An 18560-nucleotide genomic window follows, 5' to 3' on the forward strand; every position below is an offset into this window, starting at 1 on the left:
CCCCCTCAAAATGAACACACACACACACATATTTCTGGGTGCTCATCCTTAGATCTGCAGCATAAAAAGAACAGAATACTGATGGCTTGGTACAAGATGGTGTTGAAGAGAATAAAATCGCATTTCCTTTTTGTTTTATTAAATACTTAGGGCTGTGATAGCGATTCCCGTGTGGCAAATGCGATGCAGCCTATGCAATTCCTGTGGGCTGCATCGCATTTGCTGCGCTGGTACTTGCTCCCATAGCTTTGTGAAAGGGGTCCTTAGTTTTAAATATCTCTTGGCATTTGATGGTGGACATTTTGTAATATTTTGTCATCCCTATCAGGATGAATTCTCCCCCCCCCCCCCCCCCCAGAATTCTAACAACTAATGTTTCATTTTGTTTCATGAAGACTTTCTTTCAGTAAGACCTAGGGTGAAACATTAGAAACAAGGAAAAATAAACCTGTCAGACAGTTGTAATTTGATCAACCACTCGGGTACTATCCATGTCTACCATTTCAACACACTCAATCTCCTCACGGTTTTCTGGATGCTTTTTTTCTTTCCTCTTTTTCTTGGAGGGTGGTAAAAAAGTCAATATCACAGGTAAAATGGCAAAGCAGTGAAAGAATGTGACAAATGCTATTAAAAACAAGCACCTGAACAGTGTACGGGTCAGATTTGAAGGCACAGCTGCAAGAGGAATTAAACCAACAGTGTAGCACAGGTAGCTCTGCAAAATAGCTACTCCGTGCAGTTCTAGAGCATTTTTTACCCATTTAGTCCTTGAAAATTCTTTTCCCAAAATAAAAGTTGATATTAGTGGTGCACAGTTGTCTATTGTGTAGTTTATTCCATAAATTAAACACAGAACAGATATGCAGTCCAGCTCTACGTTCCACAGAGTCATAAAACCTATGACCCCAAACTCAACTGAGGCAACAGTAAGGGTGATCCAGACATTAATTAAAGAGCTTGTCACAAGAAATGCAGAAAAAACCAAGAGAAATAAAGCACTGATGCAGGAGTTCTGTAGTGGGGCTCCCACTGAGGAAGCGTACCGATCAATGTATACAAAAGATGGGTTGAAAATGATGAATTTCACCTTGGACTTGAGGGACAATCTCCTTAATGTTTCCAAGAGACTATAGAGTTCTTCCTTTCTTGTATCCATTGTCTTAGCAACCATGAACATCCTAGAGGCTACCACCTCCACGTCATTATTGTATTTCTTAGGAATGATGATGTCCTCTGAGAAATGAGAGTACCGTGGTATTTTCAAGAAAGAATACCTTAAGATATCAGTAAAATTCTTTTTGGGCAGTCCAGTGGACATATTAAGCTTTCTAAGGTAATTCAAATAGCTTTCAAACCATGATATCCTCACAAACCCCTTGCTGTACTGTAGCACATCTTCCTGAACACTTGAGTTCCAGTATTCTATAGACTCATAGATGTAAAAGCCAATGACTGGACTATAGTTACTAAAATACTTTTGCTGTGCAGTTGTGTATGTAATGGTTCGTGTCTCGGTTGCTAAAATGTTACTGAGGTCTGACCCTTCATTGACCTGCAAGTAGCCCATTAAGGCAAATGAAACATATACTAGGTAAAAGAGAACTACAAAAGGCTTGACGTACGTGTTTGTTATCCAGTCACAGTAGTAGCGCTTGAGGAAACAAAGGAAAAGATGACTCTCATAAGAGTTTATCTCCTCTGCGTCGGTGTCTTCATTGAACTTGGCTGTCATAAGGAATTTATACCATATCGGCTTCTCTTGCAGGATCTCAGGCTTTGGCACCTTTCTGCAGAAGATACTGTGCCGGTAATTGTTCTCTATATAACCAGTAACCACCAGGCTGGATCCATAAAAGGAAATTGTGTAGAGGTAGTTGAAGAAAATTGCTATACAGCAATTGCGGCAGAAAATCCTTGTTGCTTCTATGTTAGTGAAGGGGCTGGCACCTATCCCAAAAGTTACCAGATACATGGCAGTGGTAAGGGAAAATGAGATCATGGAATCTGCATACACAGCTGCAGTTCTCTCTTTGACATGCTGATCTTCTCTTGTTTTCCTCCAGGAGGACAACATTTCAAAAGTCCCATATAACCCATGACCTGGAAGGAAAAACAAGCAATAGTTTAGCGTACTAGGAGAAAATTAAGCACAGAGTCAACAGCAAGGAAAATATGGTATAATCAGGGGCAAGTAGGTAGGGCGTGAACTGCCCTGGGCGCCATATTGGTGGGGGCACTGACACCTCTTCGCCACCCCCCCCATGCCCTCCCTTCCCTGCCCCAGTACCTCTTTAAATCTTTGCAGCACAAGCAACTAGTCTGGCCTGCTTGTCACATTGGCCTTGCTCCCTCTGAAATCTCTTCTGGGTCAAGGGGCCAGGAAGTGATTTCAGAGGGAAAGCCAATAGTGATGCGAGCAGCATGCCCAAGAAGCTGCTCGCATTGGCGAAGATTTAAAGTGATACTGGGCAGGAAGGGAGGGTGTGAGAGTGGCATGGGGGCATGGAAGGAACGGGAGGCAGGGCTGAAATGAGGGTGCGGTGGGGAGGGGGTGCTACAGCCCCCAATGCCTTCTACCCTCACTATGCTGGGTATAATATCTGCATAAAGTATAAAACCCATGCTGATTAGGGGTTAACTCAATTTATTCTTTCAAGCAACATATGCATTTCATACTGTTATGATATATACCACATATATTTAGAATAAGTAGACCATTTTAGAAGCATTTAAGCATGTAAATAAATGCATTTATAGACTGCACATGTATAAATGCTGTTGTTTATACATATAGATTCTGAAGATGCATACCCATGGTGGGGTCTAGGCAGAGCGAGTGCAAGATGCATAGTTACATAAGTAAATTATAGAACACTACAAGGCCCTTTTTCTAAGCTGTGGGAAACACTAACGCACGCTGTGAGGAAGGCCTCTGTTTAGTGTTTAACATTAGTTTAAAGATCAGCTTAGTCTCTAAAAAAGCTTAGAAATCTCTATTAATAAAACTTAGTAAATAAAGTAGGGTCACATTTGTAGTTATCTGAAATCATTTGCTAGAAAAATTAGCCCTACAGAGTACATTTTTGCAAAGGAAGAAACTGCTCTGTTCTGTTCCCTTTCAATTAAACATTAATACCTGATTAAAGAGAAAAGTTAAAAGGGCAGGACCCATGCAGGGTAACTCATCCAGGAATTACACTTCTTCCTCCGTATTCGCGGTTTCAGCAATTGCAGTTTCGATTATTCATGGTTTTTAGCTTTCTGGCTCCTCCCCCCAAATTACATCAGCTTGCATAGAGAAATCGCTGATTCCAAGTGTTTACAGAGAAAATTGCTGATTCCCAGCACTTTCTTCACCGTATTTTGCCTCTCCTTCTGGAACAGGCCAGATCTCCCATCATGTTGTTTGTGGTTTCACCATATTCACAGCGAATGACATATAAAAAAGTTATTTGCGGTTTTTCTGTATTCATGGGTCTGTTAATCTCCTATCACAGCGAATACGAAAGGAGAAGTGTATAGCTGATAACACTTTAGAAACACAGCTATATAAAGTTAACCAGAACTTTGCTGCTCCTAGACCTTAAGAAGTGCTAAGGGGAAGAAAATAAATTGGAGTATCTTACCTGCTGGTATTCAAACTTCGGGAAAGGTAAGCTTAGACTTCAGTAGGTGATTTCATTGTCTTTTTAAATTAATTACTCTGCTTATTTAGCAAAGTCAATTTAGACAATAGTGTAAATCTCTGCTCTCTCTCTCCATTCAAGCCGTTCATAGCACTTTTCTCCAACCAGTCCAGGGGTAGGAATCTCCGGTCCTCGAGAGCCTTATTTCAGTCGGGGTTTCAGGATTTCCTCAATGAATATGCATTGAAAGCAGTGCATGCAAATAGATCTCATGCATATTCATTGGGGAAATCCTGAAAACCCGACTGGAATACGGCTCTCGAGGACCGGAGTTCCCCACCCCTGAACCAGTCCCTCACTTCCCTCAGCCCATCTATTCCCCCAATTTTTTTCATTTCTTCTAATTTCTTCTTCCTCCTAGTCCTTTCCCCCCTCCTTACTCCTCCTGCATAGGTTTAATTTGATGTTTTATATTTGAGGAAAGGGAGTTTAATAGCTCTCTTCCTGCTCCACTACCTAAATCTTTTTAGCCTGTTCTGCTTCTCATTTTCCATTGTCCCAGTCTTCTATTTCTCTATACTCCCCAGTAAGCTCCAATATACGGTACTTTTATTTATTTATTTTGTATTATAGATCACTTATAGCCTAAGTGCTTTTACATTCAGGTGCTCAAGTATTTCTCCCTATCTGTCCTGGTGGGCTCACAATCTGATTAACGTACCTGGAGCAATGAAGTGACTTGCCAGGATCACAAAGAGCAGCACTAGACTTGAACCTGCAACCTCAGGATTACAAGGAGCAGCACTGGGCTTGAACCTACAACCTTTTCCCTATCCAGCTGCTGTTTGATGAATGCTTGGCTTACCCATCCCTTTACCGATTCCCACTTTTCACTCTCCAGACTTTCTAATTTTTGGCCAGGTACTAGTGATCTGGATTGGGCACCGTGAGAACGGGCTACTGGGTTTAATGGACCATTGGTCTGACCCAGTAAGGCTATTCTTATGTTCTTAACTCATCTTCAATTTGTGACTCTCTTGACCAAAGGCTTGGATCATTCCCCTGCTCTGCTCTCCCTGGCTCTAGGCACATTTCTGTTTTCTGATACTGGTTCCCCATTCCCTTTTGTGGCACTCAGATTCCAGACCAATGGCCACTTTCTTTCTGCAGAGTCCACAACAGATTGTTTGCCATATGCTCCCCCTGAGTTGTGGAAGCCTAGCAATGATCACAGTTTGAAACCTCAAAGATTCCATGCTGAGTGGGAGAACATGTTCTAGCAGCCCAGAGCATAGGAGCATACACTCATACTAAGCTACTGTGTTCTGAGCTGCCTGTAGGATATTGCTCCAGTGGCCAAGGAACAAGCTAAGCATCCAGCTCAAGGAGCTGAGTTGAGACCTGGGAGCTGGTTGCAGAGTTTTACCATGAGGGGAGCAAGAATACAGCAATTAAGCAAGAAGAAAGCCAGGGAGGCAAACCAGGAAACGCACACAGTTTCCATTTGGAAAATCCAGACCCCCTAGACAAGTGGTCTCAAACTTGCTGCCTGGGAGCCACATGTGGCCCGCCAGGTGCTATTTTGTGGCTTGCGGTTTGTACTAGTGCTGGCCGCTCTTTGCAGCGTCTTCTGGCTTCCAGCTCTTACCTTCAGATAATTACCGGACTGCAGAGAGAATCGCCGGTGCTGTGGCGATCCTTGCAGGCTGCCGTCATCCTCAGCAGCACGTTCCTTCTGTCGCGATCCTGCCCCTGATGTCAGAGGAGGGGCGGGACCGCGGCAGAGGGAACATGCTGCGGAGGCCGATGGCAGCCTGCAAGGAACGCTACAGCACCAGCGATCCTCTCTGCAGGCTGCGGTAATTACCTGAAACTAAGACTGGGAGGCCAAGGGGGAAGCTGGAGGATGCTGCAAAGAATGGGGGAACATGCAGGCCTTTGGGGGGGAGGGGGAAATTTATAAACTATAAAGAGTTTTACCTCATGCAAAATTGTCATTTCTTTAATAAGACATTTTTTTTCTCCGGCCCTCCAAGTACCTACAAATTCAAAATGTGGCCCTACAAAGGGTTTGAATTTGAGACTGCTGCCCTAGACCCACCCCCAGGCCTGCCCAGTTCTGTCCATCACACCCCAGTTTCACCACCCAATCCCACCCTAGCCCCGCCCCTACACTGCCAGCTGTTGTCAGGCAGGAAGGCATCTGCACATGTGATTTCATCAAAGCTTTTCAAAACCTGGACAAAGTGCCGAGTTTTGAAAAGCCGTCCGGGGAAATTCGGACATCTGGTAACCCTACTTCTCCCTGATCCTCAATACTGCCAATGGTCTCCTGCCACTCTTCCTGCCACAGATGCTGTGCTACTTCTTTAGGCTCACATAGCCCAGTGCCCCCACCATTTCTATCATATCTCCTGTGGAATGTAATGGAGGAATAATATTTTTAATTTTTGTGAGGAATGGGAACAGTGTTACTTTCCATTCTCCCTTGGTTCAATGTCTGACTATAGTTCCTCTCAGTATCAGAGCTACCAAGAGAAAATAAGTTTATTTATGTAGCCCGTCCTCTCAAAGGAGCCCAGAATGGGCTTCAAGAGTACATTCACAGTATAAGCAGGACAAAACTTTTCAGTTCATGGCATTTCATCCTCCCACAACCTTCTCCCCTTTCCCCATCCTTCCAATGAAATATTTTATTTACCCCCAGTGACTGCAAGGTTGGAAGAAAAGAGCAAATACCAACTGCTATCCAAAACTTACCAGTGCAATTAGTAATATTATATCTCATACTTAGTGATTCTTGGGCTCGCTCAGTTGTGGGAAGCAGCTGATTGATTTGAATCAGGAGCACAAAAATCTACAAATTATTTTGTTGCTGCTTGTTCTTATTTTTTTCTTCCTAGTCTCACCACTCCTGCCACTTCCATCCCTCTCTTTACCCCTTAATATTTCTTCGCTCCAACCTGACCCTCTCTACTCAGAACCCTTTCTCAGCCTTTCTCCCCTATCAGACCTCTGCTCTTTGAAACCACACAGTTTATTCAATTTTCTATACCGTTCTCCCACTCATCCCTCACCCACTTATCTTTGTATCACAGCCCATGCCTGTTGGATGATCAAGGAGCACAAGGGATGCTCAGCAAGGATAAGACTATAGCGGACAGACTGAATGAATTCTTTGTTTTGGTTTTTACAGAAGAAGATGTAAGAGATCTACCTGAACCAGAAATGGTTTTCAAGGGTGATGATGCAGAGGAACTGAAAGAAATCTCAGTGAATCTGGAAGATGTACTAAGGCAAATCAACAAGTTAAAAAGTGATAAATCACCGGGACCAGATGGTATACATCCCAGGGTACTAAAAGAATTTAAACATGAAATTGCTGACTTGCTATTAGTGATCTGTAACCTGTCACTAAAATCATCTGTAGTACTTGAAGATTGGAGGGTGGCCAATGTTACACTGATTTTTAAAAAGGGTTTCAGGGGAGATCCGGAAAATTACAGACTGGTAAGCTTGACTTCAATGCTGGGCAAAATGTTAGAAGCAATTATAAAAAATAAAATTGTGGAACACGTAGACAAACATGATTTAATAAGACAGAGTCAGCATGGGTTCAGCTAAGGAAGATCTTGCTTCACCAATTTGCTTGACTTCTTTGAAGGTGTGAATAAATATGTGGATGTACGATTGATGTAGTGTATCTAGATTTTCAGAAAGCTTTTGACAAAGTTCCTCATGAGAGGCTCCTGAGAAAATTAAAGGGTCATGGGATAGATAGCAAAGTTCAGTTGTGGATTAGGAGTTGGTTATCAGATAGAAAACAGAGGGTAGGGTTAAATGGTCATTTTTCTCAATGGAGGAGAGTAAACAGTGGAGTGCTGCAAGGATCTGTATTGGGACCAGTGCTATTTAACTTATTTATAAATAATCTGGAAATTGGAACGACAATTGAGCTGATTAAATATTCAGATGATACTAAACTGTTCAAAGTTGTTAAAACGCATGCAGATTGTGAAAAACTGGGCAGACCTTAGGAAATTGGAAGACTGGGTATCCAATTGGCAGATGAAATTTAATGTGGACAAATGTAAAATGACGCACATTGGGAAGAATAACCGAAATCACAGTTACCAGATGCTAGGGTCCACCTTGGGGGTTAGCACCCAAGAAAAGGATCTGGGTGTTATCGTAGACAATATGATGAAACCTTCCACCCAATGTGTGGCAACGGCCAAAAAAGCAAACAAGATGCTAGGAATTATTATGATAGGGATGGTTAACAAGACTAAGAATGTTATAATGCCTCTGTATTGCTACATGGTACGACATCACCTGAAGTATTGCGTTCAAATCTGATCTCCTTATCTCAAGAAAGAAAAGGTTCAAAGAAGAGTGACCAAGATGATAAAGAGGATGGAACTCTTCTCTTATGAGGAAAGACTAAAAAGGTTAGGGCTCTTCAGCTTGGAAAAGAGATGGCTGAGGGGACATATGATTCAAGTCTACAAAATCCTGAGTGGAGTAGAATGAGTACAAATTGATCGATTTTTCACTCTGTCAAAAATTACAAAGACTAGGGGACACTTGATGAAGTTACAGAAATATACTTTTAAAATCAGTGAGAGGAAAAATTTTTTCACTTAGAGAATAGTTAAGCTATGGAATGCTCGAAAGGGTCCAGAGAAGAGCGACTAAGATGGATAAGGGGTTGGAGGAGCTGCCGTACAGCGAAAGATTAGAGAAATTGGGCCTCTTCTCCCTCGAACAGAGGAGATTGAGAGGGGACATGATCGAAACATTCAAGGTACTGAAGGGTTAGTAGATAAGGACAGGTTGTTCACCCTCTCTAAGGTAGGGAGAACGAGAGGGCACTCTCTAAAATTGAACATAAGGAAATTCTTCTTCACCCAGTGAGTGGTGGAAAACTGGGACGCTCTTCCGGAGCCTGTTATAGAGGAAAACACCCTCCAGGAATTCAAGACAAAGTTAGACAAGTTCCTGGTGAACAAGAGCTTACGCAGGTAGGGCTAGTCTCAGTTAGGGCGCCAGAGGGCCGCCGCGTGAGCAGACTGCTGGGCATGATGGGCCACTGGTCTGACCCAGCAGCGGCAATTCTTATGTTCATTGCCAGATGTTGTGGTAAGAGCGGCTTGCGTAGCTGGTTGTAAAAAAGGTTTGGACAATTTCCTGGAGGAAAAGTCCATAGTCTTTTATTGAGAAATACATGGGGGAAGCCACTGCTTGCCCTGGATCGGTAGCATGGAATGTTGCTAATCCTTGGGTTTTTGTTAGGTATTAGTGATCTGGATTGGCCACCGTGAGAACGGGCTACTGGGCTTGATAGATCATTGGTCTGACCCAATAAGGCTATTCTTATGTTCTTACCTCTTCAATCATGATACTGTCATATTTACAAAAAGCACAAAAGCACTTCCAAGGAATTAATTAGTGAAAAAGGAACAAAAACTAGAAATAAAAGTATTGAAAATACGATTGGGGGGAAAAATATATATACAGGTTTGTGCAGGTCAAAAAGTTTTGGAATGTTTAGTTTCCCAAGCCATTGAGACTCCTCATGATCAGTGGCATAGCGAGGGTAAGAGGCATCCCTCCCCCACCCTCATCTCCGCCTCCCATTCCTTCCTTGATCCCCCATACTGTGTGCGTGCCTCTTTCCCTTTCCCCGTACCTCACCACTGTGAGCAACAAGAACTTCAACGTGCTCCTCGCGACCCCATTAGCTCTCCCTCTGAAGCCAGTTCCTATGCACAGCACCTGGAAGTGACATCAGTGGGTGAGACAACGCGGTCGCGAGGAGCACATTGAAGTTGTTCGCGGCTGTAAACAACTAGAGTTATGGGGAATGAAGGGGGAGGGGTGGGAAGAGGTGGGAGGTGGAGATGAGGAAGGGTGTCGGTGCCCCCATCAACATGGCGTCCAGGGTGGAGTGCCCCCCCTGCCCCCCTTACTATGGCACTGCTCATGATGTTTTAAATGTAAGTACATCCCTAATATTTATAATGAAGTAACAAAGAAAATTCTATATGAAACAAAGAGAAATCATTTGATTGAGTTAAAAAAGCAGCAAAATATTCCTGTCACTGCAGAATTTGCCTTGCCCTCATAAGCAGTACTATGCTCTGAGAACCATTTCTTTCACAAACAACACATTTGCGTTCCACAATAATGATGTTTCAATTTTTGCTATGCCCCTTGTAGACTGTTTATTGATTTTTATCTGAATGCTTTACAAAGACACACATACAAAAAAGGTCTGGGCATCAATAAACAATATCTAATCTCCTTCTATCAAGCACATAATTAACAGTATTAAAGCAAAAAAGCATTCATGAAGAGGCCTCTTTAAACAATACGGTTTTGACTTACTTTAAAAGACATAAGATTAGATTCTGACCTGGATGTACTGGGAGGGGCCTAAGACTCTGATTGCTCATGCACCTAAGGATCCTCCCATAGGAGTGGCCTTAGATAGTCAGGACCTTAGACTCCTTCCCGGTACATCCTAGCATGCCTAAGACTCTGATTGGTTAGAAATATAAAAACATGATGGCCCATCTAGTCTGCCTATCCGCAATAACCATTATCTCTTTCTCTCTCCAAGAGATCCCACATGCCTGTGGGAAGGGCCTTAGGTGCCTGGACCAATCAGACTCTTAGGCCTCTTCCAGGGCATTCCAAGATGCACTGGGAAGGGGAAGACCCAGCATTTTGAAGAGGTGGGCCTGGGCCTGTCAGCAGGAAGGAATGGGCATCACTCCTGCCAGATTTTCATAAAAAAGATATGGGGTTGTAGGGAGGTGTTGGGGTTTAGGGCTGTTGGGGGTTCACAGGGGCCCCAGCGGCAGGAGGATGTGGACCGAAGCAGGAAGGAATGGGCTTTCCTCCTGCTGATTTTTTTTTTTTTTAATTTAAGGGGTGTGGGCTGTCATTGGGAGGGGTCCCGGCATAACTTTTTTTAACCTTATGGTTTAGTATGGTCATCTTCCCATATAAGATATTTAGGTATAGACTTTTATACTACCTTTTTTGGCTACTATTAAACACAATGGGGAAAGCATTATCGCCACTACAAAATCCTACAAGCATGGCACCCCCTTCATCTTTCGTGGTGGGGCCGTATTGAAACTATAAAAATGGTTTTTGCACCTAAGATTAATTCTGTTCTCAGTATGATTCCCAACTTGTTTCCACCCTCTTTATATAAAGCCATTGAAAAGCATATCTCATTTTTTATCTGGGACAATAAACCCTCCAAAATAGCCCTTAAAAAACTCAAGGCTCCTAAAGATAAAGCTGGGGTTTTTCTTCCTGATTTCTATATAAATCATAAGGCTTTTATATTACAACAAGCTAGTCATTGGTTTTCTACTTCACCAGATTATTGTCCACTCTGGTTACGACTGGAAACTTCCTTTCTTAATACATCTACTTCCCTCGTACCGTTATTAACATCTGACACTACTATCCAAAGAAGCAACCTTATTATCTCCAATTCAATACATTGCCTTTTGGATCTTGATAAGATATTGGAGAACTCTATTTGTAAATCTAAATAAATCTGTCTTTGGCATACGGTAATGTGCTGTTTCGGATTGACAATTCTCCTATATTTTGGCCTACTTGGGCCCAACGAGGGATTTGGTATATTGGTGATGCTTGTAATTCAGCTAATCAGTTCCTATCCTTTGCTGACCTTCAAGCTAAATTTGCTCTTCTGTCCTCGGCTTTTTACCAGTGGCTTCAGCTCTCGAAAGTAATTAAAAGCATTAACATCATGCAAACTCTCACTACGGACATCCCCTCAATTGTTGTTCTTTTCTCTATATTGAATGTAAAATGGCACATAGCTTCGTCCATCTACAAGCTCTACATCAACTTTCAATTCAATACTCATATTCTGCTACAGAGCTCTTGGGAAAATGAGCTCCATTGTCAAATTTCTGAGAATTTTGATCCAAAACTCTGAAAACTATTTCTTCTGCCTATTTGATACAATCTATGTTTTTTCTACACCATAGAGCAAACTGGACGCATCAAAACCTTCACGTTCCTGGTCTCTTACCTTCTAATCAATGTTGGAACTGTAAATCGCTACCAGGAACCTTGCTTCATGGGCCATTTGAGTTTACAAACTTTCTGGACTGATATTTGGTCGGTTTTACAAACAATTTTTGGCATACAATTTTCTATCTCTACTAGTATAGTTCTGCTTAAGTCAGAGGCTCCTACTATTCAACTTCCTGACTCTCAACACGCCTTGTTTAATACTCTTAATAATTGCTCTACAATTAATTCTGTCTAACTGGAAATCTTTTGTTAAACATTCACTTTTGGTGGCAGTCTGTGCTCTTGCAATACAGACGTGAACATTTGATCTCTACGTCTCAGCCTCTGAACAATAAATTTGTCCAGAAATGGGCCATTTTTGAGACCTATTTGCAATCTTTATAATTTTTCTAATTCTGCATTTTTCTGAGTGTCCTCTGTCTCTCACTATTTCTCCTCCTTTCTCTCTTTGGCCTCTGAGGGATCTATTCTCTATTCCTTTTTCCTTTTCTTCTTTTTGGTTTTCTTTCTTTAATCCTTTTCCCAACCTCCCTTCCTTCTTTAATTTTTTCCTCATAGTTTGTACAATATGTTATTATTGAGTATTTTGTAATAATCTTTTATTGTATTACTGGTTTTCATGCATTACGCTACTCCATTTGTATTTGTATTGGTGTTAGATTTAATACCTTATTATTTTCTTTTCTGTATTTTGATGAAAACATTTCAATAAAATTTCATGTTAAAAAAAAATGGCACAGATTTTATGTGTGTATAACACATGCACACCTACTCCTGCCCCGAACAGCTGATAGTAGGAGGCTGCTGTTTCAGGGCTTCCCTTGCCGCTCAGCTGTTCAGGCCTTTCCCTACTGGCTCTTTGCATGTGTCATTCGCTTTCTCCAATGACTGATCAGATGGGATTACTGTGGACCTCCGGGAAACTCATTTGCATGCAAAATTGTTTGAACATCAATCACTGTTTTCAAATTGGACTATTTACTGACCCCACAGTGACCTACAGGATTTTAACTGCAATTTTAGAGCATCCAGGCCTCAGCGACTTATCAAAGGACACATAAAATTACATATGTATAAATGAAAACGGAATATTTTCTTTAGATAACATATTTAAATGTGCTGCCCTTACCTACATTACTTATATTAATAGTCCTATTTTCCTTTCGGTATGTCCCAATAATGAAACAGCTATTTGATAAGGTTTGCATTTTGTGGTAATAGAACCGACCACTATTAAAAGCTAGTTCTTTAGGCCTCAGCAGTGTAGCCCATGAATAAAATTTTCAAATTTCACTGGGTAGCATTGCACACCACCATTTTCATTGGTCTTTGCAAATTTTCAATATACTGTATAGATATCATCACTGTAAAAGATTCAGGTGTTTCCATTCTATAAGACCGCAGTTAGGCTACTGGGCAGCAGGGGGGTGTTAGTCAGTTAAATGAAAACTACGTGTCCCAGAATGCCCTGAGGTGCGGTGCGGAATCAGAGGGGCAGAATTCAGGGAGGAGTATTTCTGCCCAGACTTTACTCAATCAAAGAGAGGTCCCAAAGGAAGATATCCCTAAGAAAGGACTCCCAGTTTTCCTAGATGTGGGCTAGGGCTAAGGTGACCATTAATTTTTTTCATCAAAAGGGGACATCTATTAATTCTCAGTACCGCCCCCAATCCCGCCCTAGCCCCGCCCCAATCCCACCCTAGCCCCGGGAAGGAGCATCGGCGGCAGAAGCAGGATTAGCCGGGCGCAGAGAACACTGCAGGGGTTTGGCGCTGGACCGACCGTCCCCTTGTCCCCGCGCACAGCTTCGGGACGCTGTCCCTGAAAACAGGACATTTTGGCGTCCTGAAATGGTGGCTTGGGACAACGGGATGGTCGGTCCAATAATGGGACTGTCCCGTTGAAAACGGGACGTATGGTCACCTTAGCTAGGGCAGAAGCCTGGAGAAACTGAAGGCTGCCACCTGAAAGCTAAGGGAAAGCTGAAGGGAAAAGAATACTCATTACTGCCTGGCTGAGGTAAGCCACAGTGCTATTGTTATATTGAGTGTGAGACAAACCACTTTGTTTATGGTAACAGTGTTTGTGAAATGTGTGTTATTTGTTCCTGATAATTCAGGCCAGCCTTCTCCATGAGGCTAGCCTGCCAGACTAGGACACTCTGCCACCAGTGGCATAATAAGGGTAGAAGGTGTCCAGGGCAGTGGTGACCCCCAGTGCCCCTGCTCCTTCCGCATCCCCCCCGCTCCTTGCCGCCCCCCACTCCACACGCATACTCTCCCTTCCGTACCTCTAAATCTTTGCCAGCGCGAGTGGCTTCTCCTGCAAGCTCCTAGCACCAGCACTGGATATAACCTCTGATGACACTTCCTGGCCCCGTGACCCGGAAGTGATTCAGAGGGGAACCAGGCCAGTGTGAGCAACAGGCAGGAAAAGATGCTCACAGTAGCGAAGATCTACAGAGGTATGGGGTGGGGGAGGGGGGAGGAATGTCATGAGTGTGGCATGGCGGAGAGGTGCCAGTGCCCTCACTGAAATTGCACATGGGGCGATATACCCCAGCCCCGGCCCCCTTACTATGCCACTGTCTGCCACAATTCCTTTTGTTTATCCCTTTTATTTAAGTGTAAATTATTCACTTAGCTGAACTGTCGACGGGGGATTTCTTCCAACATGTTTTGCCAGCAAGCTGTTTCAAGGAAATGTCCCTTTTTATCGGCAACTCATCAGTTTGACCATATTGAAAATTTGCAAAGACCAATGAAGATAGTAGTGTACAATGCTACCCAGTGAAATTTGAAAATTTTATTTCCGGATTACACTGCTGAGGTCTAAAGAACTAAAAGTGTTTATTTTTAATAGTGGTTGGAATCTGTTTATATACTCCAATTATAAGTTGTTGACTAAAATTAGCCACTGTATTCTTGTATCATATTGCATTTTGTGGTGCTAGATTTTGCATTTACTGCGCGCTAACCCAGGAAATTAAAGTGCCATGTACAAAACTAACATTACACCTAATGGAGGGCATTCCTTGAATTTTCCTTTGTAGATCATGTGTTAATGTTTTAATTAATGTATGGTACCTGCTTCCTATTAACGCAGAAGCATATAGCAGCTCCTATTTAGGAGACGGTGGGCAGTGGTTCTTAAACCTGTCCTGGAAGACCCTCAGCCAGTCAGATTTTCAAGATATCCCTAATCAGGTTTTCAAGTTTTATTTGAAATTTGATATACTGCTTAAAAAAATTGCCTAAGCTGTTCACAGAATCGTAGTCATTAAAATCAAGGAGAAGACATTAAACAATTAGACTACATTGACATAAAGGAGACAAAAGGATTAGGGGAGAAATACAATTTGTTAAAGGAGAGAAAGCCATAAAAGGGTCACCCCAGCCAGTCAGGTTTTCAAGATATCTCTAATAAATATGCATGAGGCAGATTTGCATATAATAGAGGTGACAGGCCTCATGCATATTCATTAGAGATATCTTGAAAACCTGACTGGCTGGAGTCCCTAGCACATTAACAGCCAAATGCCTTCCATGGCCAATCTTCCGCCATGCCATGGCTCCTGACAGAGAAATTCAAAAAAATTAAGTAACTCTTAGATAATAGGCAAACCACTGCAAAACCCATTAACAGGGCTGCAGAATAACCTGTTTCCATACATACTAACTACATGTTAAGTGCATCTTTTAATAGAAGGGCTCCTTAGAGAGCAAGTCATTTTCTATGGGTAAACAGATCAGATAATTATTGCCTCCATCTTTACTGTAGGTATAGATACTTTACTTTTGCCTCTATAGGAGAAAAGGAGTGGAGAAGGGGCAGAGAAAGGAGAATGCATCCAGCACTTCTCCTCCCCTCTTTTGAAAATTGCAACCATTAAGCCCCAAATGTGAAAAACTTTCTTTTGAACCTAAGTATAAAAATTGTTACTGCATAGTCTATAAGCTCTTATTTTTAAGGGATCTGTCTAAAATCAGCTATTGATACATTATAAAGATGTAGGCACTATTCACCCATTTCAATTGGGATTTTGAGACAGTTGTACATCTGAAATGGTCCTTTTGGCTTTAGATAGTGTAAGACTCCCTTGTAACTCTCTGGGTCTGGGGTTGACCTGGCAGGAGTTTCCTTTGGGCAGATTCTATTGGTCCCTTATATTCTTGGCGCCTGGTGCCTCCATCTGGGAAAGAAAGGTGGATGGGATTTTCCACCTTTCACCCCAGGAAGAGTCAAAAAGACTGCTGTGATCAAAGTTGACTGAACTGTTAAAACAGTTTATTTAACCAATAAAACTTATATTAGCATTAACCTCATGAAACGTATTTGGGAAGCAACATATAAGCAACTTATTAAGCTTTCTTCAAACACTGTAATCTTCCCTACATCAAACAAGTCACTTTATGTCAATTAGTCACTTGGGGCCAGATTCTACAAATGGTGCTGATATCGGCAGCCGCCTAAAAACAGCCGCTGATCGTGTGTCAATCACGCAATGGTGCCGTTTCTACAATTGTGGCTACCTCAAACATAGGCGCTGGAAATGTAGCCCTGGGTTTTGAAGGCCTACATTTCTGGCACCTATGTTTGACGTAGAAGATGCTGCTTGCGCCGGTGAACATTTTTAGAGGTACACGGGAGGAAGGCAGAAAGGAGAGGCACTAGCGCCCCCGGGAAGACAGCATCTAAGCTACCGTTTACAGACTACCTGCTATTAACATGGTGTAAGTGAGAGTGCCTAGATGTTGGCGTGTTGATGTAGATTTACACTAGTATTCTATAACGGAATCAACTTAGAGGGCATAATTTCAACAAAGAAGGTAAAAACTAATGCAGCAATCAGCAGTGTTTGCATTCATGTTACCATTTTGTTCCCCTCTCCCATTAATGTAAATCCCATTTGTTTTAGGTGTTAACAAGATTAAATATAGATGGGCAGAGGTTTTTAAGATGGTAAAAAGAGAATGGGATTTGGATATCACATGATATGGTGAGCGGAGTCAGATTTGTGACCGAACTACTCCAAGTGTTCCCCCTCTATAATCTGGAATCATTGCATCTTATATTTTGGAATTTATCTCTTCTATGATATTGGGCGCTGGTGTATGGACTGATGTTTGGTTACATCTCAGCTTGAAATGTCTAAAAATCAAGAGAAAGAGTGGAAGAAATTGTGCTCACAAGGCAAAAAGATGGCAGACGGGCCTGTTGGTGCTGCATATACCTGTATAGGGAACTATTTGGTATCGGAAGTCGCCTACAAGCACTTCAGGTCCAGTTTGACAATTTAAAAGAACAGATAGTGCAGATCAAACAGATAATCCAGGGACTATCCAGGAGATATGGAGCATCACATTAGTCCCATCAAGGAAGACACAACCAAAATGGCTCCACAGCTGACCTCCATGCAATCACTGTTGCAGCAGCACTCTGAAAAATTGGAGGACCTAGAATATAACAGAGCGGTTCTTATATACTGCAGCTTACTAATAGTTTACAATATAAAATTAATCCCATACCACTACAAAAAAAGTCCTTAAAACAAGAACTAATAATGAATAAAACATACTGAGCAAAAAAATCAATCTGGAAAGATATAAAATCTAAACACAATAATAATACTTAAACAACTGAAATGTTATATTCAAATTATCACTCAAAACAATGATGAATTGAATGGGAAAAATGTGTTAACAGATAAATAATACTATGAAGAAATAAAATAGGTTTCTTAGAAACACCTTGCAGTTCATGGGTTGATGGAGATTTGAGTGACTTGCTAGCGACATGGATCTTGCAGGTATTTTCCTTGGACGTAGAATTTGGCCCGATGGACATTGAAAGGGCCCATCAAGTCGGTCCCAAGCATGAAGACTCAAATCGTCCACAAATAATTTGCACAAAATCTCGGCCGATGCAATATAATGGCACACTAGTGTGCATTTTCCAAGACTTCTCGGTGGCACTGGCCACAAGACGCTGTGCTGTGTTACACACAAAACAAATGTTTTATGCTGCAATACCCCATGGTTCTGTAGGTTAACACTGGGGGTAAATGGAAGGAATTCCATGCTCCAGAGAAAGCCCTATCTGACTTAAATTTGAGCGGCCCAGCATTTGCAGTGTTGGCATACTCACCAGATAATGAGACCTCTACGCCACCATGACTCAGCTCACTTCCGGCTAACTGAAGATTACTTTCTACTCTCTGGCTGCTGCTGGAGCTGGTGAACAAGAAGAAAAGTAACTGTTCTCATATTCACTTTGTTGACTCTTAGTAGATTTATTTCACTATGACTATTTTGTGACCATTAGACGGGGTGGGTGGGGACCTTTGTGAATTAAATTGTGATTGGCTTTATCCCTAGCCTTTGGCTGGTTGAGTATCTGTCTGTGATGTTTAAGCAGAGGATGTTGGGAGGGGGGATTGTGATTGGGTGGGTTCTTGGGTTTTTCTGCTTTGAAGAGGCAGGATCTCTTAAGCTTTCGTTAGTTCAATGCTGTTTGTGGGAAAGGACAGCAGAATTTAATTAAAAATTTACTCTGAGCAAGGGCTGGGCACTTAGGTTCTCTCTTGCTTATATTACATATTGTTTTGTATCGTTTCTTATGTTGGGATCCTGGGTTAAAGAGAACTATGTATAATGTCTTGGAATGTGGATCAAATATCATCTCATATCAAATGGGAAAAAAAATTCTGAAAAGTTTACGCACTCATAATGCTGCCATAGCTTGTTAAATTACAGCGTGAGTTGGTAGGAGATATTTTTACCTCTTCCCATGAAAGGAAAGCTGGTGTAGTGATCTTAATAAATAAATGGTTCTGTTTCA

At 42.1% G+C, this 18560-nt stretch overlaps 1 protein-coding gene across 1 annotated transcript in view; it reads right to left on the reverse strand.

Moving 5' to 3' along the window:
• Nucleotides 1-451: 451 nt before the first annotated feature.
• PTCHD1 (patched domain containing 1) overlaps nucleotides 452-18560 on the reverse strand; it is a 103318-nt gene continuing 85209 nt past the window's right edge. The window contains exon 3 of the mRNA XM_033947395.1: nucleotides 452-2103. Coding sequence (XP_033803286.1) covers nucleotides 452-2103 — 1652 coding nt within the window. The remainder of the gene's footprint in view (nucleotides 2104-18560) is intronic.

This window comes from Geotrypetes seraphini, chromosome 6 (assembly GCF_902459505.1).
Source record: "Geotrypetes seraphini chromosome 6, aGeoSer1.1, whole genome shotgun sequence".
Taxonomy (NCBI): domain Eukaryota; kingdom Metazoa; phylum Chordata; class Amphibia; order Gymnophiona; family Dermophiidae; genus Geotrypetes; species Geotrypetes seraphini.